Consider the following 20,854-nt stretch of genomic DNA (forward strand, 5'->3'; position numbering starts at 1 on the left):
ATAGCGTCAAACAGTTGCTGGAGACTTGTTCGCTGTACTGCCATTTCATTGCATTGCAAAGCTGCTCTGTTGGATTGAGAACTGGTGACTGTGGAGGCTGTCTGAGTACAGTGGTGTACTTTTCATGTTCAAGAAACCATTTTGAGACAATTTGAGCTTTGTGAGACCAGAAGATGGGTACATTGTGGTGTGAAAGGATTGGCATGGTCGGCAGCAATGGTAGACTGCAGTGCAGGAAAATTTCACACCTTTACACGATCACCGCCAGCTCAGGATGCAAGGCAGGATGGATCCATGCTTTGATGTCTGTGCCAATTCTGACCCTACCAGTTAAATGTCACAGCAGAAATCAAGACTCATCAGACCAGACAATGCTTTTCCAGCCTGCACTTTTAATACAAGACAGGATGGATCCATGCTTTCAATTCGCTAATGTCAAATTCTGACCAGGCAACATTTTTCTAATCTTTTATTGTTCAATTTTCGTAAGCTTGTACGAATTGTAGGGGCACCCGGCGTGGTCTTCTGACCATCTACTTCATTTGCTGACGAACTGTGCATTCAGAGATGCTCTTGTGCATACCTTGGTTGTAACAAATGTAACAAACTTCCTACCTGCCTGAGCGTGTGGCAGGTCTTTTGTGCGTTTCTACAGGAACTGGAGAGGAGGTGTGGCTTATTTTTAACTAACAACACTGGCAGCACCTGGGCCCTGAGAGCTCAGTTCCTGGGCGGTTCTTCTCCCCGAGACACCTTTTTGGATTTTGGTTACTCCTTCGTTTGTTCTCTTGCATTAAACAACCTTGCACATGCCATCTCTTCACTCATGCACTCATTTACACCACTGACAGTACTGACCACACAGTTTGTGGTTAGTGTAACTTATTTTCTTGTTAAAAATCAAAAATTTTAATTGTGTGCATCTCCCTTGTAGTCATTGCTGTGTGCCCCGATTTGTGACACTGAGCTACTGATCCCTTACTAACAGCTTAAGTTATTCTCCACTGACCTCTGGCATCATTTTTGTTCAGAAAACCAACACTCCCTAGATATTTTCTGTTTCTGACCATTCCCTGTATACCATAGAGATGATTGTGTGGGAAATCCCATTAAATCAGCAGTCTTTGAACCCAACACAGGTGGTAAAAACCCCAATGCAGTCAGTGGAGCCATCAGAGTGTGTGTTGTGTGGATCTTAGTACTCTTCAAGGTCAACAAAAGAACTTAAAGGGGCACTCTGCCAGTTTTGCATATAAAAATAAGTTTACTTACAGCACTGCTTAGTTTGTAAAAACAGCTTTAAGAACAAGGTTATTAAGATTATTTGTGGAGTCAGTTGACAGATGGTACCATCAACGTGAATTTTGGGGAATGTAGGATCCAGCAGAAGGATTTTGACCCCATGAGTCACTCAGCTGAATGGAATTGTTAAACGACATTACTGGAGCGTCTCCTTGAGGAATATCTGGGTTGGTTAGAGCACCAAACAACATGTGTTTTGTGTGTCAAAGTATGCAAAGTGACCCAGAGCCACACAGAGTAATTAGAATTTCTGTCTATAATTTTCTCAGTTGAGTAATTGAGTTGGTTACCTGGAGCTATACTTTGACACCGCTCACAAATGTACTGATTCATTCTAAGAAGATGTGTCCTGAAGCATTAAGGTGGATGAATCATGCCAGCTTGATGCTAGCAAGTTCATTGCCACTGGCAGGATGGGAAAAATGTAAATTTGATTTACTCTTGAGTAGCTTTACGCGTGGTTGTGTGTACCGTCACTGATACTAAATGCACCTCAGAAAAATCTCAAACTCTGGACTGAACTTTTAAAAACTAATTTTTTTCCCTAATTTTGAAATTATCCAGGTCCTCCGATATTTTGATTACGTCTTCACTGGAGTGTTCACCTTTGAAATGATCATCAAGGTGGGTGGCTGAAACATTTTCTCTTCTTTCATCGCAATTTCAAAGACTTCACCTTTGCCAGTTTGTAACCCATCCGTGTGGATGTGTGTGTTCGTCCCCCAGATGATAGACCAGGGTCTCATTCTACACGATGGCTCTTATTTCCGAGACATGTGGAACATGCTGGACTTCATTGTAGTGGTGGGAGCTCTGATTGCTTTTGCTCTAACGTGAGTCACATTACAGTGCTGCCTGTCGATGACTAATGAGTGATTCACTGCAGCAAACAGTTTCTGAGAATACAGTATTGTATTAAACGACTTTCCCTCAAAGATTCGCACGCTGCAAGTATGGAGGCATGAGAAGACCTGTACAGCGCGGAGCTCAGATTTAACTGTTTTCTCTGTGTAATTTAGGTGGTGTGGTTAAACATGGGTAGTGTGTGTCGCAGCGTTTTGTTTCTTTACTTTTGAGTGCGAACATTACTAACTAAACTTTTTGTGCTTTTTGTTGTAATGTAGAGAATTGTATGTTATTTTCTCTGTTGTTGATATAGCTGTGATCCTTTGAGCTTTGCTCACAGTGTATCTCTTTTTTTTTTTTGCCTCGTTTTTTTTTTCTCTGTTGTTCCTGTGGATATTATGACTGTTGGGGCTCCCAGCAATGTGATGGGGTAAAAATTTCAGTCACACTAAATGTAAATGTGTCCCATAAGCCACTCATGTTTTTCATGTTTTCATATCTTCTGATTTGTTGTTTTCTACATTTAAAAAATATATATTTTTGTCTGCCTTTTGTCTGTTTGCTTTTGATTTTGTCACATTTTGACATTTGACTCATACAACGGCAGAGCCTGGCAGGTATCGGGGGGGATGCTGATAATGAGTCATTTTGTCTATCAAGTCATCAGTTTTGCATGAAAATGAACATAAAAGAAAAGTGTTCCAGTATATGCACACACAGCTCACGACAAGGCTAATATTAAGATAAAAACATTAATTCTCAGTGTGATCTAACTTTGATAGAATAAATATATTTATTTGAAGCCATGAGTGTCACGATGAGCTGTGTGGCTGGCAGTGGCTGGATCCAAGTGCAGGACTCTGAGACAAAACATTAACTTAAGGCGTCAGCTTTATTTGCTGGCAATACAAAAAGCAAAAACTCAAACTAGGATTGTTTAACTGTACTGGGATGGGATGCCTTGCTTGGCCTGGCCTGGCGATAGAAGACGAGGGTTACACACACAACAAATGTGGAGGATGCAACAGGGCTTAAAAAACAACAACACAGGGCTTAAATACATACTGAGGTGATTAGGGAATGTGAAACAGGAGGAGAGCACAGCTGGGAGTCATCTGACATGACAAGACAAAACTCAACACATTGCCATAGTACACAGACTTTCAAGGTCTAGGAGCTAGGAATACTAGAGACAGAAACCAAAACCAAGAGAATCAAAACAAATCATGGAATCAAGGATAACTAATACAAACAGAAAAACACTGAGTCCACAGACTCAGGACCGTGACAATAATCGTGCACAAACTACTAGTGTAATTGAATGAATCAGCTAAAATATTTGATTTAAGGGTTGAAAAAATACAAATGATCAAATATTTTACAGCTGAAATCTGTCAAGCTCCAAACATACACCCTCAAGTTGAATGTTTCCCCATTCATTTGTGTTTACATTCAGTTTTTACTGTGTTTTTTTGTTGTTGTTTTTGTACTTGTCTGTGTGCATCAGTCTGACCGTACAGCTATGTTTCTCAGTGCTACATTTCCAATGTCAACAGAAACAACAAAGGACGAGACATCAAGACGATAAAGTCCCTCCGAGTTTTAAGAGTCCTGCGACCCCTTAAAACCATCAAGAGACTTCCTAAACTCAAGGTGTGATGCAGACATCTGCAAACAGTCTGCTGTTCTGTTTTCTGGTGTTGTTGCACCAGTCCTTGACAGATTTTATTTGTCTTTCTCCTGCGCAGGCTGTTTTTGACTGTGTGGTCACATCTCTGAAGAACGTTTTCAACATCCTCATTGTGTACCAGCTCTTCATGTTCATCTTTGCTGTCATAGCAGTGCAGCTTTTTAAGGGGAGGTTCTTCTATTGCACTGACAGCTCCATGAATACAGAGAAGGAATGCCAGTGAGTGAACTCCGCTTCACCCTCGTCTGTTCCTACATTAGTGTTTTTAAAAATATATATACTTTATATATCTGAAACTCCTCCTACACATTGTCACTCAAAATGCACTGGTACTGCCACGCAAGATCATTTTTAATGTAAAATATGAATATGAGGAGTTAAGCTCTATAAGAGGTTTAAAGCAGTAAGTTCCTGGAATATGCTTATTCAAGTTAGATTACAAGACTAATACTATCCTTACAGCCATGTGTGGAAGAAAGTTTATACAGGACTCCATGCAGTCCTGTGAAAACACTAAGTATATCATTATTGCTTACGCAGGATTTAAGAGGGTAAGATGCTCAGATCTCAGATTCTACAGTCAAATGTGAGTCCATCTGTCTAACAGCTAAGGCTTGGGTCATGCAAGAGAACTTTTCTGAAGAAATTATTTAAAATTTCATTCTCATTTCTGAGCTGTCTTAACCGGGTTGAAGATGTTATGACTAAGACTGACTCTGTGTGATATCTTACACCATATATATGGCTTTGTTTTTTTGTTTTTGTTTTTAAAATCTGTGCAGTATTGTGGTGCAAAATCAATATAAATCCTTCTATGGGAGAGTATTACGTGGTTTTAAACTCTTTAAACAACTTGAAGGAAACCTACCCAACAAAATCACAACAGGAAGAAAATAAAACATATAAAAAAAATTTAAAAAGGGGAAAAACACGACTTTTGTGACAGCAGCGTCAATCAGAGAAAATGCAAAAAACTTCAAGCCTTGACAAAAAAATCCTCCAAATCGAAAGCAATGAAGCAGAAAATTACAAAAAAGGGCCCAAATGTGCAGCTTTGCTTATTTCTTATATAACCTCAGATAGTCTGTCATTGTCTGCAGATGCCAGTGAATAGCATGAGAGTAACAGTTACTTGTAACAAAGGCTTTAATGCTTCTCTTTTTTGTTACAACCGCTGGTCTAATCAATGAATTAAGTGAAATGATGACCTCTGGGCTATTCTATTCCCCACAGAGGCTACTACATTGACTACAGCAGAGACAAAAAGGAGGTGAAGAGGAGAGAGTGGAAGAGACACGAGTTTCACTATGACAATGTCTGCTGGGCTCTGCTCACTCTGTTCACTGTTTCAACTGGAGAGGGGTGGCCTCAGTATGTCTCCTTGCGTGTTTATAGGCTTTCAGCTCAGTTTTTCTCAGCACAAAATTGCTTTCTATAACTTATGTGTGCTATAAATGAATCAACCACAGGTAATATGATTTTTTTAAATGTAGGGTCCTCCAGCACTCTACAGATGTTACAGAGGAGAACATGGGGCCGAGTCGGGGGAACCGGATGGAGATGTCAGTTTTCTATGTGGTCTATTTTGTGGTCTTCCCATTCTTCTTCGTCAACATCTTTGTGGCTCTTATCATCATCACTTTCCAAGAGCAGGGTGACAAGATGATTCAGGAGTGCAGTCTGGAGAAGAATGAGGTACGGAGCTGTGACAGCATTTCACACAAATTCAAGTAATTAGGCATCATCTTTTCACACATAATGCTCATTTTCTCTCCATCAGAGGGCTTGCATTGACTTTGCCATCAGCGCCAAGCCGATGACCCGCTACATGCCCCAGAACAGACAGACCTTCCAGTACAGACTGTGGCACTTTGTGGCGTCGCCCTCGTTTGAGTACACTGTGCTCGTCATGATCGCCCTCAACACTGTTGTTCTCATGATGAAGGTAAGTGGTTCATTCAGTAAATGTGGAACAGTATCACAAATCATTTTAGATTGATTTCCCAAAGGCCCAGAGAAACACTGGTTTAATTTCATGCCAGATTTTTTTAAAAATCAACTTGCAGAGTATTGAAACTCAACTGTAAACTCTAAGTAGCCTCAGTGAGAAGTGACTTTAAACCTGTGCCACCAAATCAGTCCTTACCCAAGAGACATGGACTCCAAAAGACCTCTGGAGGTGTCCTGTGTGTAGATCACATTTTTATTTTCTAAAAGATGCCACAGATGCTCAAGCAGACTGGAATCCACAAGCCAAGTCAGCACTCTTTGTCACTTTATGCAAAAAACATGAGACTGGTCAGATGAGGCCAACTTCTTCGTTTGCTTCATACTCCAGCTTTCACATTCATGCACCCATTGTAGCGCTTTTACAGTGAAGGATCAGCACATGCACTTTCTATCATAGCGCAGCTGGCTAAGGTTTTCAGCATTTTTTGCTGTAGCTGCTCTTCTATGACCTCCGCTGCCTCACAGGTTTACCAGTAGTCCTTCATTTTTACCTCACTAGATACAAAGTGCTGCATAGCGGGAACAGACGAGATCTGGTATTTTGACAGGACGCTGACACTCTTGTCTTGCTGTCACAGTTTTGGCCGTGTTGCTCATATATCACAGCCTTCCTATTTTTCCTCTGTCAAGAACTGACTATTCTGCAGCTCTTGTAACAAAAAATGCTATTTACCTGTTTTTTTTTTGTTCTTTTTTTGTGTTGTGGCTGCTTTGTTGTACACAGTGTGTAAGTTTGAAGATTTATACCTAAAAGCAGGGACTGGGGTTTTTTTTTTTTGCTACAGCGGAAATTTGATGGCTGACTATGAGAGAAAACCTTGGAAGGTTTGCAGTAGACATAAGAGAAGATTTACTTTGTATGGTATTCAGTAAATTTACTTAATTTAATTTTAATTAATTAATAAACAATCGCTTTACAATTACTTTGGTCACTAGCATATTACCACAGAAACCGTAGTTTACATGGAAGATGCTGAGTTGTCTGCAAATACTTGCAAGGTACTCACAGAGCGGTCGTGAAACTGCAGAAAGCACAATGCAAACATTCGATTTCAAAGTAAAAGTTGCACCTTTTGAAATTTATTGGTTGCAGCGGTAAGCCACAACTTTCACTCTGAAGTTTCACTAAAGCTCAGTAGTTGATGAGTGTTTGCAGACAAGTCGACGTCTTCCATACAAACTATAAACTACCAAACACTCCCCAACCAGCTGAGGATTACACATTTTTTCCTGGCAGCCAGAGGTTGCTAGGGGGTTGCCGGCCGGTCTCTGTTTAACAGAAAATGGTTGCCGTAGTCCCCCACGCTTTATTTATCTAGTTATAGCCAAATCAAGATATTTAACAAGTTTCTGAGATTGTCTAACTCTTAAAATGATTAAAATCAATGTCTGAGTTTTCCTGAAGTTCAAAATCCTGTAATTACAAAGTTTTGTCTTATTTTTGTTTTTGCTTTTGTTGTGTTTTTATTTTTAATTGACATTTTGGAATCACTATACAATACCATCAACTTCAGCAATTTGTCACTACATATATTTTTCTGTTTTTTCTATATTTAAACAACTAAAATATCCATACAAAAAGAATGAAAGAAGAAGAAGAAGAAAAAAGAAAAAGAAGCAAAACAGTTTTTGTTGTGTTTTAATTGAACTTCAGTAGAAACCTTCAATTTCCATTGATCTGTCTTATTTTTTTACTGTTAGGTGCCTTTGTTCAGTTTGTTTTGTTGTCTTTTCTCTTCCTTGCACTCTTCAATGAATGGAAAGGTTGAATTACACAATAAAAGAAAAGAAAAACGTTTTTAAAACAATACTGTTCAGTACTTTTCATGCTCACGTTCATGTGTTGTGTATATGTGAGCCGTGTTGTGAAGCTTGCCTTGTCACAAGAGAAGGTTTTGGAGCCACCAAATCATAAACACAGAGATAATGTAACTGTCAATACGTGTGTGTAAACACATTTTCTATTCATATGGATTGTCCGTCCGTTTTAATTCTTTGTATACCGTGCTGAAATTAAACTTAGAGAGGCAGCTGCAAATCCATCATTATGACCTTTAAAATTATGCTCGTCATGCTCACCAAAATGTCACCAATAATTTACTAATTATGGTAATAACTATTTGATTGAATGTCAGTTTGACCTTTGGGCCTGTTTTCTTTGTTCTTGCAGTACCACTCAGCTCCGGCAGCTTACGATACAGTCCTGAAACACCTAAACACGGCCTTCACTGTCCTCTTCTCCATGGAGTGCATACTGAAGATCATGGCGTTTGGTTTAGTGGTGAGTAGAACAAAAGAGTTAAGATCACATTTAGTTGAATTTCTCCATGTGCGATGGAATTAACCGAAGCGTTTCCTTTTTCCTGCAGAACTACTTTCGAGATACTTGGAATATTTTTGATTTTATCACTGTCCTTGGCAGCATCACAGAGATAATTGTGGATTTACAGGTAAGCCCCTGCCAAGACACCATTCGTTTTCACACTGTTGTGACCCTAAAATAAAAAGACAAGAGCATACTTTCTTTCCAAGCTTCCTGGTGTGTTACCCTTCCTCCAGACACAACTTAAGTCATGTTGTGATGAAATTCGCCATCTGTGTTTTACATCCTGTCTCTCCCTTCTGTTGCCACTCTCTGTCTCTCTCTCCTTCTCTCTCTCGGTCACCCTCTCTCCAACCACGTCTGTCCCAGTCGGTGAACACCATCAACATGAGTTTCCTGAAGCTTTTCCGAACTGCCAGGTTGATCAAGCTGTTGAGGCAGGGTTACACCATCCGTATTCTGCTGTGGACCTTCGTACAATCCTTTAAGGTTTTCCCACTACCTTTGTTTTTTATTATTTTAAAGATGTATCTAATATGCTCTAAGATATTATAACAAATTACAAGAAGTTTTGATAAACTGTATTTCCTGTTTCTTCTCCACCAGGCTCTCCCTTATGTCTGTCTTCTTATTGCCATGCTTTTCTTCATATATGCCATAATTGGAATGCAGGTAATATTTTCGATAATTAAACTACATCACAAATATCATAACAAACTCGTAGCTCTCACTTAAGGTCTGCTTGTTACTATTTATTCCTCCAACCCAACAGTTTTTATCGATAAAAAGAAGGATTCTCCTTAATTTAGCATAATTTCTGTACATATTTTTTCCTGGTATATCTGTGCCCTATCAGTGGGGCCACAGCTTGAAAACATCATGGTCATGTACAGTACAGAATAATCAAAAAGCACGCACATCATATTCAGGATATTTATTTAGTACTTACTCGTGTCTGCACTGTTATTTGTATGAGCTAGTTTGATCTTAACGGTTTCTGTACATCCATTAGTTACTTTAAGCCATTTTTTATACTATGCTTAGTTCTGCCTGAGGTTTCTTCCTGTTAAAAGGGAGTTTTTTCTTCCTATTGTTGCCAGTTGCTTGCTCAAATGGTGTAGTTTGATTGTTGGGTTTCCTCTCTGTTATGGTAAGGGCTCTACCTAATAATATAAAGCCTCTTGAGCCAAATATTATTGTGATTTGGTGCTATATAAATACAATTGAATTGAATTGAATTCAAGTATTTGCTCACATTTTTGTTTGGCCTGTTCATGCTGTTGGGCCACATTGAGAAAAATAAAAAGATGTATTTATGTGCCAAAATTGGTAATTTATGCCAATCTTTAGCAGTAGTTAGTACCTTAGGATATACATGAAGTGTTGTAAAACTAAAGGATAGGATGCTTTAGTAAAGTGTGTTGCATAAAGTCTAGAAACTGGTCATTATAGTCTCTTGCTAGATGGTTGTCAGGCAGTGTAAGTTTGATTGTTGGTGCTATATAAATACAATTAAGGGCATAGTAATATACATGTGGATCAAAATTAGATGCTATTGTCATGACATGTAAATGACAAGATACTTTCATAAGGTGATATAGGTGCGCAAATGCTTAAAAAATAGGTAATTGGAGATCATTTATCCCAATTTCAGGAGTGGGACCACACCTCAAACACGCTCCTTCCGATTCTCTGTCTATATATGTCTATATCCCCAAACCACAGCCTCAATTCATGCTCACGCCGTCTGCCATTATCTACTTCAAATGCTGTCAAGTCTGTAACAGGATATGGTCCCAACTAGGGAATTGTTGCCTGTTGCTACAGTAGGTGGTTGTTAGGGCTCATGATGACATCATACTTTCTCATATAGATAAAAACAATCAGGAGTCTAAGATGTACTTGTTTGCCAAGTTTGGTTTCTCGTCTCCAGATGGTCTAAGAGGGGTTCGTGGACAAACAAACAAACAAACAAACGCACAGACAGAGATTTTGTGTATTATAGTGTGATTTACTGATTTAGTCCTGTTGTTAAAGTTTGTTTCTTGGTCCCACCTCTTAGGATTGTTTTAGTGTGTTATGTGGCTATTTTTAATGTTTGAACTCTAGAAGATTAGCAGCTGCTATGGGAGAAGCTAGCAGCTGTCCGGGAAAAACTATGAATTAACTGAAGCCAGCTGTTTTCTGCAGGTGTTTGGAAACATCAAGCTGAATGACGAGAGTCACATCAACCAGCACAACAATTTTAAGACATTTTTCAGCGCACTCATGCTCCTGTTCAGGTGAGCTCAAAACTACATTTAGGCGGTGCCGCTGTTCTGAGTAAAGCTCCTTTGTTGGTGTTTGGTGTTAATCGTCTATGAATGTGTTATCGGTCAGATGTCAGCTGGATATTTGTTTGTGTTAACACCACCAGGAGTGCTACAGGGGAGTCCTGGCAGGAGATCATGCTGTCCTGTCTGTCAGGGCAGGAGTGTGAACCAGACCCCTCCATCGCCCCCCTCACTATGTCTCCGGACCACGAGGGCGGCTGTGGGACCGACTTTGCTTACTGCTACTTTGTGTCCTTCATCTTCTTCAGCTCATTCTTGGTCAGGACCAACAAAAATTTGCCTTTTCAGGTGTGTTGCAGTCTGCTGTGCCTTTCCTCTTAGGTTCTTGCCCTTGTGTTTTTTAAGATGCTGAACCTGTTTGTGGCTGTGATTATGGATAACTTTGAATACCTGACACGAGATTCCTCAATCCTGGGTCCCCATCACCTGGATGAGTTTGTCCGAATCTGGGGGGAATATGATCGACTGGCGTGGTGAGGCTCGCTCTTTTATCAGTTTGTGATTTGAAGCAGACCTGATCAACATTTAGGTACTGTATTTATCCAGCAGAGGGCAGCCAAAGAGCATAAATGTGAATGCTTTGATCTTTGAGCATAAGGAACACAAGCTGCTTTTCATCAAGTCCACAGTGGCATTTAGTTCAATCATTCTAAATACTTTCAGAAGAAAAGTCTGCTCTGTTTGCATCTTCTGTCTGCACATCCCCTCACTTCTCGTTTTTGCTTTCCCTCTGAAGCGGCCGCATCCACTACACGGCCATGTATGAGATGTTAACACACATGTCACCACCCCTCGGCCTGGGTAAAAAATGTCCTGCTAAGATCGCCTATAAGGTATGAAAACATTTTATTTAACACAGAAAGGCCAGATAAAATGAAAAGTGAGAGTTTGGTTATATAAAATAAATATAACACACAACAGAAAGGGCATGGCAGCTAGTAACTTTGTTCAGTTTTTCAATTTAAAAAATGTAGAGAAAGCAAATGATTGGTCTTTGTGAAGTTAAAGAAGTCAGTGGTTATGTGCATATGTGTGGCTGCTGTGTGTTTTTATGTGATTTAAAAGGTCGCTGGAGGTATTGGTTTACGGTCTAACATAGAAACTTTCCCTCCTTCTTTGTCTTTGTCTCTGGCAGAGGTTAGTGTTGATGAACATGCCCGTGGATGAGGATATGACCGTCCACTTCACCTCAACTCTGATGTCACTCATCCGCACAGCTCTGGATATCAAAATAGCTCGGGGTTAGGGTTGTGATTGCTTTAGTTATCATTTATCGGCTTTTCTTTTGTTTTGCTGAGCAGTTAATGTCTTCAGATTTCACATTTTGTTCCGTCAACAGTGCATCATTAAAAAAATGGTTAAAGGTGAGTGTTTGTCTCAGGTGGTGAGGACCGTATCGCTCTGGATAGTGAGCTGCAAAAGGAGATCAGTATTATTTGGCCTTATCTGCCCCAGAAGACATTGGACCTACTGGTACCTATCAACAAAGGTCTGGCTCTAACTAAGAAGGTGATTCTCACTGTAATGCTGAGAGATGAGCAGTGACAACTAATGGAGTGCTCCTGCTCTCACAGATACTGACATGACGGTCGGGAAGATCTACGCTTCAATGATGATAATGGATTACTTCAAACAGAACAAGGCCAAGAAGCTCAGGCAGCAGCTGGAGGCTCAGGTCTGCTCAGCACGTCACTATGAACTCTGTGACACCTTCTTTTTTGTAACTTTAGTTTTTTATAAATTTACTTTTTTTTGCACCCAGTTTGTTCAGGAGGTAGAGTAAGCCATCTCACCTGACCTTTAAAGGGGACCTATTATACATCCAGTTCCTGATTGCTTTAAGTTTAGGTTTCTTTTGTTATTTACCATTCCTTAAAAAAATTCTTGACCATATTAATGATATCTCCTATCACCGATGTCCTACAGAGCCAAAAATGAAGTGTTCAGAGCAGCTCTGTGTCCGAGCTTTTCCCTCATAGCGAGTACTTGCTCTTTGGCCATGTTAAAGACAGGATGTTTCTAATTTCAGACATACTGTGCAAATACAAGACCTTAGTTCTACATATATGTTTAATATGCACAATAAAAGACACATCCTGGTCTAAAATTAGTCCAAGAGTCCTCACAGTGTTAATGGAGGCCAAGTTAATGACATCTAGAGTAAGCATCTGATTAGACACCATATTTCTAAGATTTTTAGCACCATAAAATAACTTCAGTCTTAGGTGATTAAGAGATTAAAGAGCGATTTAAGAGCGAGGGAAGCATGTATTTTGTAAACAGAAATGGTCCCAGCATAGAAACCTGTGGAACTCCATAATTAACCTGAGAGTGTGAGGAAGACTCACAATTTACATGAACAAATTGGAGTCTATTAGATATGATTCAGACCACTGCAGCACAGTACCTTTAATACCTATAGCATGCTCTAATCTCTATAATAAAATATTATGACCAACAGTATTAAACAGGATAACAGGATAAGCCACTGTCAGAGAACATAAGAAGATCATTTGTAACCTTCACTTAAGTGACGTCTGTACTGTGATAAAGTCTGAAAGCTGACTGAAACTCTTCAAATAAAACATTGCTCTGCAGATGATCATTTAGCTGTTTTACAATTGATCTTTGAAGAGTTTTTCAGATAAAAGAAAGGTTGGAGGTTGGCCTATAATTAGCTAAATTAACACAAAGTTGTCACAAAGACGTCTACAGTCTTTTCTGTATTTGTCTCATTTCAGAAGAGTAGCTTGATGTTCAAGCGTCTGGATGCTTCTGCTCTCCCCGAGGACATTCTGTCTAACCAGCCACTGCCAATGATGCCGCACAGTGCTGGTTCAGCCCTGTGAGTCTGCAAATGCTTGCAACAGTCTGTACTTATGTGTGATTCTGAATGCCTTTGCTTACTGTTTTTCTCCATCTTGACACAGGACCAGGGGAGGCTTTGTGGCTTTGAGCCCCATTTCACCTCAGGAGCTGTTTTTGGAGCCCATGAGCTCTGACGTTGATACCAGTCAACAGAATCTGGTAAGACAAAGGACCAATATAATTGTAAAACATAAAACATTATCCCCATGGCAGGCTTTTTGGCAATGCTCTGACCTTTTAATTTATGTAGTTTTTGACTCAGAGTAATTTGCACTTGAAAGCAGAGCTTTTCTGCTGCTTTGATCTTATGAATAAATGTTACCGTAGCATCAGTGTGCTGCTTAGCTTTAATATGCCAGAGCAAATAAACAAAAGCAAATACTTTATTGCATATATTTTATTTTTTACTTTTGACTCCAGAGGTGTCATCAAAAAATTCAGCGACTCCAGCCATCAAAAATCAAAAAATCATACCTGATTTAAATGTGATCTCCCTCTTAACATCATGTCTTTGTGCACCTCTGGATCACTTCCAGGACAACTGCTTTTTAAAAATCTCTCCCTCAAACTCCTTTTTCAAACTCCAAACTTGCTTAGCAAGGAAACATCATCTTCTGTGTCAAATTGGCTGTCTTTTATTCGAGGATCAACAGAGCATAAGAGCTGGGAAACCAGCTGCGAACCAGCAACCAAACAGCAGCTCTCAGTGGAAGAAATCACAATTCCACCAGAACCATGTTTGTTGAACATTCATGGAGGTTTGCACCATGAATTCATCCCCCAGTGAATGAATTCACTGTCTCAGACTGGCAGCGCTGCTCACTGGCATCACCTTGAAGGTGGGATCAGCAAAATTTCAATAAAGGTGTGTTTTTGTTTTGTTTATTTTAATTTTTATGAGCAGTTTCGCAGAGTGGCTCTGATGGCACGGCATGCTGTTCTCCAACACGAGATAACTTGAAAATGCAGCTTTTCTTTTGTGCACTTCCTATTTTGTAACCTCTTCAGGATCCTGACCATCAGTTTGGGAATCACTGTCCTCACAGCAAAGAGTTTTACATAAAAATGTAATAAAGCAAAGTGTTTGTTTAGGTGTAACGCCACAAAAATTGTATAACCATGTGATGACTGATGCCGTTTTCTCAGTGCCTTGCAGGGCACCGCATCGCTGCTCTCTGTGCGCCTGTGTTTTATTCCTGTGGAAGTTGGAGTCAGAGCAAAGGGAGATTGTCAAACTGTAGATGTCTGCTGTGTCTCTACTGTCTGGTTTTAATGGTCTCTACTGCTTGTCAGTTGAATGATATAAAGTTGATCTGGAATACTTAATTTGCAGAGGAATGCGTTTGGCCCTCAGACAGGCGTTGTCTGGCTCTGTTTGTATAGCCATTAACACCTAAACATGCATGACTGAATGCACTTCCAAGCTGAAAAAGTCCATTTTTCGATGTGAGCTGATATCTTTGTTGTCTGTTTTTCTTTTTCTTCACTCCTTGCTCCTCTTTTACGACCGCACTCTGTTTCTGCTCCTCCTTGAAGTCAGTTTTCCTGTTGCAAGTTCTCCGTCTGTTTTTGGCTGGAATGGCTTTTGACTGGATGGCGATGGAGATGGCGCTGATAGATAGTACTTTTGTCAGTGATGAAATGGCTTGTCTGCCCCTCCTCTCACCTAAACAAGATGTCCATACACAGCGGGAGTCCTGGCAGGGATGAGCCTGATTGGTGCTCTGTATTTCCTTGCGCTTCCTCTCTTGTTTCTGTACACACCTAGGTGGGCGAGTGCAGTAGGGGGATTGAAGCCCCACTGGAGCTTCCACTAGGGAGGGGCCTGTGTGTGCGGGCCTCTTCCATGCCTCGTCTGGCTGTAGAGTCGCAGGTACACACATCTCCCATGACACAGCTTCTGGGCTGGATCTCGAGGACGTCAGGGGCTGCATGGGCTCTTATGCCAAAGTCTGTCGTTCCTTAAGTGCACGTGATGCTGAGAAGTTCAGATCAGTAGAGTTTTGTTTCGACATTTGTTACTTTGGGAGGCTGAATAAGGTCCAATGAGTTGCTAGAACGGGCTGTGATCTTCGAATGCTGTTGCCTCATCTTGTTATGATCATTACTTTCAACCACAGAGTAAAGGAAAGACTAAACCTCTCAAATCTTTTAGGCTGCACTGCACTTTTGCACTGGCTAAAGCATGAAATATCATTTTTATTGTTTGGATCAAATAATCTGGTGGTAACAGAAGTATGCTTACTTATTTCCTTGTGTTTGTGCCCTGTTTTTCTATGTTTGTTGTGTGTGTTTTTAACTTCAAGCAGGCAGAGGTTTCTAGTGGCTCCATGAAGCGATCAGTCTCCACTGTTGCAGATCAGTGTGTGAATGGACTTTGGCAAGAGGAGAAAAGCCCCGAGCGAGTCTATCGACCTCGTCACAAGAGCTATAAGGCTGCTGGTTAGTCCTGCTCGCCTGCTGTTAGGCAACTGTGTTCATAGATAATGAAGAGCTGAATTGAATGTAGTCCTATGACATTTATATCTTTATTTTCCTCTTCTTCTTTTTCTTTTTTGCTCCCTTGTATTTTTGCATTTCCTGTTGCACTCTTTCCTGAATGTCCCTTTAGTTTCTCGCTCTGAGCGTGGCGACAGGGAGCGCGGTCGCTCCAAGGAACGCTGCCACCTCCTGTCTCCAGACACGTCTCGTTGTAATTCAGAGGAAAGAAGCTTGCAGCCCTCACGATCCTCGAGCGTAGAACGAGCAGATCCCCAAGATAAACAGGTGGGTATACCTATTTAACTAATCATTAACACAAATATCCAATCAGCCCATCACATGGCAGCCACACAATCCATTTAGGCATGTAGACATGGTCAAGATAATCTGCAGAGGTTTAAACCGAGCATCAGAATGAGGACTTTGAAGGTAGTATGGCTGTTGGTGCCAGATAACCCGGCCAGAGTATTTCAGTAACTGCTGGTCTACTATAATTTTCCATTTACAGACCTGAGAAAGATAAAATATCCAGTGAGTGGCAGTTCACTGAAAGAAAATGCCTTGTTGATGTTAGATGTCAGACGAGAATATCTAGACTGCTTTGAGCTGATAGAAAAGCCACAATAACCCAAATAACCACTTCTTACAACCAACATATGCAGAAAAGCATCTCTGAACCTTGAAGCAGAAGACAGCAGCAGAAGACTGCACCAGGCACCCCTCCTATGAACTAACAATAGGAAACTGAGGCTACAATTCTCACAGGCTCACCAAAATTGAAGAAGATTGGAAAAATGATGCCTGGTTTATTGAGTCTCAGTTTCTGCTGTAACATTTGGATGGTTGGGTAAGAATCAACATGAATGCACAGATCAGTTGGGCCCATTAGTACCATCTGAGCATCATTTAAAAATCACATCTTACCTGAGTATTTCTGATGACCATGTCCATCCCTTTATGGTCAGAGTCTATTCATTCATATACAATTTAACTTAACAATTCAGAGTCCCGTGCAGTGGGGTTCACCATCATGTACAGTGGATACCCAAATACTGATAAGAAGAGAAGAACACATCAGAAAAATCACCTGCTGTTCTGAAAACAGCAGAAGACCATTTCCACCACTCATGTAAATCAAGAGAGCAGGCCACACATTCAAAATGGGCAGAAAAAACGTAAAACATAGTAAGTTGTCTTTAAAATGTTGTTATTGGCGATTGTTGATTAATTTATTCTTTACTTGCGCTTTCAGGGCAACAGCTCAGACAGTCCGATGCCATCCACATCTGAGTCCAGCACTCCCAGTGGCCGACGACCTCTATCGCAAACTCCAACCCGCTCTCGCCCTCACATCTCCTACTCCCCCCTCGTGTGTCGCACACAAGCCTCCATTGGTGAAGATGAGGATGAACCGGGCAGCCCTGAGACCATGAGGCGGAGCAAGCCCACACGGAAGAGCCAAGAGGGAGTCCCAGGGGAGAGGCAAAGCGAGGCCACCCGGCGCACATCCCCACCTCGACGCTACCCTTCTGAGCCCTTCCTGGCTTTGCAAGAGGACGACCACAGCCCAGACCCCTCTGGTCCCATGGAAACGTTGACCTTCGAGGCGGCCGTGGCCTGCAGCCTGGGACGCTCAAACACCATCAGCACGGCCCGTCCACGCTCGCGGACTGGCTGGCAAGTCCCCAACGGACACTTTCGAAAGCGTCTGGCACAGACAACCTCAGTCGCTAGTTGTGACCCTCTAAGCGACACAGAGGAGGACGACAGGTGCTAGGGACAGGAGGCGCAACATGAACGGAGGAAACAGAATGCCAGAGAGATGTCACAGGACGCTGTACGACCGCATCCAGAGCGAAGGTTAATGCGACTCTTTCTGCATCAGTGCTTCAAGGCCGCGAGCCCGCTGGATGTTTGGTAAAAAAAAAAAATCCAAAATGATGAAGAACAATACTTCCTGAAACTGTAGTTGCCAATTCACACAGAACACTGACAATAAATAAGGTCTATTTCCTGACTTGTACTTGATGATAGAGAGTAATAATATGTCACAAAAAAACAAATGGATGGGTCAAATTATGTCATTTGTGTCAATAGGTATTTTCATTTTCTGGAGATGTTGCTCAATGATTCAGTGTTGCTCTAAACAGTATTTATCTGTGGGGTGTGTGAATATGTAACTACATTTTCTTATAAATCTATTGTTTTGTAAATACATTGTGATCATTACACCATCCCCATATATAAATTAGACCAGATCGACACAGCAAGCCATCATGAGGAGGCGATCTGATACTTACCAGACAATGTGGATACTAATAAGTAACACTCAATGATGCTGGATTTTTTTTACAGTATGAATGAATGTGAGGAGGGAAAACTGCCTGATTTTCCCCCATCGTTTTTTTCTTTTTGCTATTGAACATAATAAGTTGTGAGAAATGAATACAGTTATAGAATAACATAGAATATGATGCTTATTTGTTATTTCACCATGCAGTGTTGTAAAGCCATGCCACCACCGAACCTCAGATATTTGCAGACTTTTAATTATCCTTTGGAGATGGTATTAAACTTTTATTTTTACCAGTCCAAAAAAAATCCTTTAAATGAGAATTTTTCCCAACCATAATTAAACAGGATGTTTAATTGTTTGCCATGAATACAAAATATTTTCATCTAGTTTCAGTTTTGTTCTGTTTTTTTTTTTAAACTGTGAATATTATACGAACCATATATGAACACTGCAGACACACCACGATGCATTTTGCTTCAAATCTCCACATTGCTCTATTACTTACAAATAATGTACAGAGAAATTATGCTGTTTGTATTATGTAGAGAGAGAGAGACAACAAATGAAAACAGTGTCAGCTGATGAGCTTTAAACGTAAAGGAATCCTTGGAAAATACTCATTTTAAGGTTTGTGTATTTGTTTTATTTGCCTGATGAAGGCCAATTCTGTGAAACTCACTTAACCAAAAACTTGGAGTTCCTGGAATGCAAATACTTTGTGGGTTTTTATGTGTAAAATAGTTGTATATACAAATAAAGGTGTTCACAAGTTGCCATTGTTACTGTTTATCTTTTTATTTCTCATTTAGGAGGCCAAGTGAGACATCAGAAAGCTTTGTGACATCTTGAGCACTGCAATTAAAAACCAGTCCGAGTGCAACTGGAAACTGTCAGTCTGTACATTTAATTCAAGTACATATTTTGCAAGGAAAACGGCAAACAAGCACAGAAGTTTATTGAAACGTGCTAACATACATGGAAATACAGATATGATTCATCAAGTATATCCACTATCCCGCACATGCCTAGCCTTGTTTCTCTAACTTTGTGTCCAAACCGCTCAACCCGAGCTGTCCCTCTGACGTACTCATTTCTAATTTTGTCCATCCTGCTCACTCTCAGTGAAAATCTGAGCATTTTCAGCTCAGCCTGCTGTCTTCTTCTAAACCTACACAATAGCAGTTCTCACTACCATCTTGTAAAACTTGGCTTTTACTCTTGCTGCTGTTCATCTGTTAGAAATCACCCTTGACACTTGTCTCCACTTGCTCCACACTGCCTCCACTCTCTTCTCCACCTCTTGCGCACTGTCCATTGCTTTGGATGGCTGACCCCAGGTATTTAAACTCTTCCACCTACACTACCTCTACTCCTTGAGAGCTTGAAAAGAAGGCAATTGGACTTTTGTAAGTTTTTGAAGCCATTTCGCCTCTCATCCAAGAGGCTTCAGATGGTTGAGAGTTCCAGGCTGTAAACCCCCAGTGTGGGGTGCCACATTGGAGATGGTCCCAAGAGTCACTAACAAACTATTTATCTTTTGAATTGCCACCTAAGCTAAGGAGTGAAAAAAGGAGTCACTGGGGCCAACAGATAAAACCCCTGTAAGACACTGGCCCACCTCAACAGGATGAGACTCAGGTGTACACCTGCTTTTAAAGGAGAAAGGACACTCTTTAGAGGGTGTCACTGTTCACATTTTTGGACAGAGAGAAGTAAAGGAGGCCAACTATGCCCAGTGTGAATGACCATCCTTGCCATAGATGGTGGCTGATCAACTGCCAGCCACCTACAATGTAGTCCTAAGATCCCTTCCAGCGCCCATTGACACTTTGCCTCAGATGACCTCAATAGCTCACGTGATGGCTGGGTGGTGCAATTTTTCACAGAGGCTTTATCAGCTGGCCCTGGCATTTATAAAATGGCCCGTGACTAAGGGTGTAAATACCCTGTAATTGAGTGGAATTTCAATGTATATTATTTGAAATTACAAAAGAAAATCATATTAATATACAAATGCTTGAAGGTAGGAACACTAGAGTAAGGTAGTAACAAGTCAGGCTTTTACAGGAAACAAATAATTAAACTGTAAGTGCAGTAGTGCATATGTAAATTTAAGAACTGCATAATTTCCTGGTAAATTAGCAGAAAAACAAACACTATTTCCCCATTTTGGACCATAAGTACTTAACTCAAAGGTATGCTGTACTTTTGTGTATTACAGGCAAACTTGTAGTATTTTACAGGAAAGGAGAGACATATTATCCTGTAAGAAAGAGTAAGTAAAAAATGTAAACTGAATTATAGAAAATCCATCATTCACATTGAACATAATGAATATTAAATGATGATGTAAAAAAAAAAGATGCAAAAATATAACATTAATCCATTTCATATTAAAGCCCACTCCCTGAGAAGTACAGCGTACCTAGAATGTAAGACTGAGAAATATTGTTTCTCTACAAGATTAACAAACTATTTAAAATTAGTTATGCTGTACTTAAGTTATTACTTACATAATTGTGTCTCCTTTCCTGTAAAATACCTTGAAGTTGGGGAAATTTAAACCACTCCATAATATGGTCTGAATCCCAAAAAGTACAACATATTTATAATGAAAGATGGAGAAATATTGTCTTTCTGCTAAATTGCCAGGAAATTACACAGTACTTAAAATGATTTATGCACAATTTAAATTATAATTATTT

The 20,854-nt window shown here is 40.4% G+C and overlaps 1 protein-coding gene across 7 annotated transcripts in view; it reads left to right on the forward strand.

Annotated features, from left to right (window-relative positions):
* The window catches only part of cacna1eb (calcium channel, voltage-dependent, R type, alpha 1E subunit b), a 73,653-nt gene extending 54,731 nt beyond the window's left edge, over positions 1-18,922 (forward strand). For 4 of the 7 annotated variants that reach the window (XM_076876611.1, XM_076876613.1, XM_076876614.1 and 1 more), the window contains 24 exons: positions 1,867-1,926; positions 2,029-2,135; positions 3,705-3,801; positions 3,897-4,057; positions 5,072-5,209; positions 5,332-5,533; positions 5,619-5,783; positions 8,019-8,129; positions 8,218-8,298; positions 8,541-8,660; positions 8,778-8,843; positions 10,362-10,453; positions 10,588-10,762; positions 10,850-10,977; positions 11,241-11,337; positions 11,640-11,745; positions 11,886-11,993; positions 12,079-12,179; positions 13,246-13,349; positions 13,435-13,531; positions 15,141-15,245; positions 15,679-15,814; positions 15,984-16,138; positions 17,106-18,922. In XM_076876611.1, the coding sequence (XP_076732726.1) occupies positions 1,867-1,926; positions 2,029-2,135; positions 3,705-3,801; positions 3,897-4,057; positions 5,072-5,209; positions 5,332-5,533; positions 5,619-5,783; positions 8,019-8,129; positions 8,218-8,298; positions 8,541-8,660; positions 8,778-8,843; positions 10,362-10,453; positions 10,588-10,762; positions 10,850-10,977; positions 11,241-11,337; positions 11,640-11,745; positions 11,886-11,993; positions 12,079-12,179; positions 13,246-13,349; positions 13,435-13,531; positions 15,141-15,245; positions 15,679-15,814; positions 15,984-16,138; positions 17,106-17,630 (3,237 nt within the window). In that variant the 3' untranslated portion in view covers positions 17,631-18,922. The remainder of the gene's footprint in view (positions 1-1,866; positions 1,927-2,028; positions 2,136-3,704; positions 3,802-3,896; positions 4,058-5,071; positions 5,210-5,331; positions 5,534-5,618; positions 5,784-8,018; positions 8,130-8,217; positions 8,299-8,540; positions 8,661-8,777; positions 8,844-10,361; positions 10,454-10,587; positions 10,763-10,849; positions 10,978-11,240; positions 11,338-11,639; positions 11,746-11,885; positions 11,994-12,078; positions 12,180-13,245; positions 13,350-13,434; positions 13,532-15,140; positions 15,246-15,678; positions 15,815-15,983; positions 16,139-17,105) is intronic. The other 3 variants (XM_076876612.1, XM_076876615.1, XM_076876616.1) reach the window with 3 other exon arrangements.
* Positions 18,923-20,854: the final 1,932 nt, after the last annotated feature.

This window comes from Maylandia zebra, linkage group LG18 (assembly GCF_041146795.1).
Source record: "Maylandia zebra isolate NMK-2024a linkage group LG18, Mzebra_GT3a, whole genome shotgun sequence".
In the NCBI taxonomy this organism is placed as follows: Eukaryota; Metazoa; Chordata; class Actinopteri; order Cichliformes; family Cichlidae; genus Maylandia; species Maylandia zebra.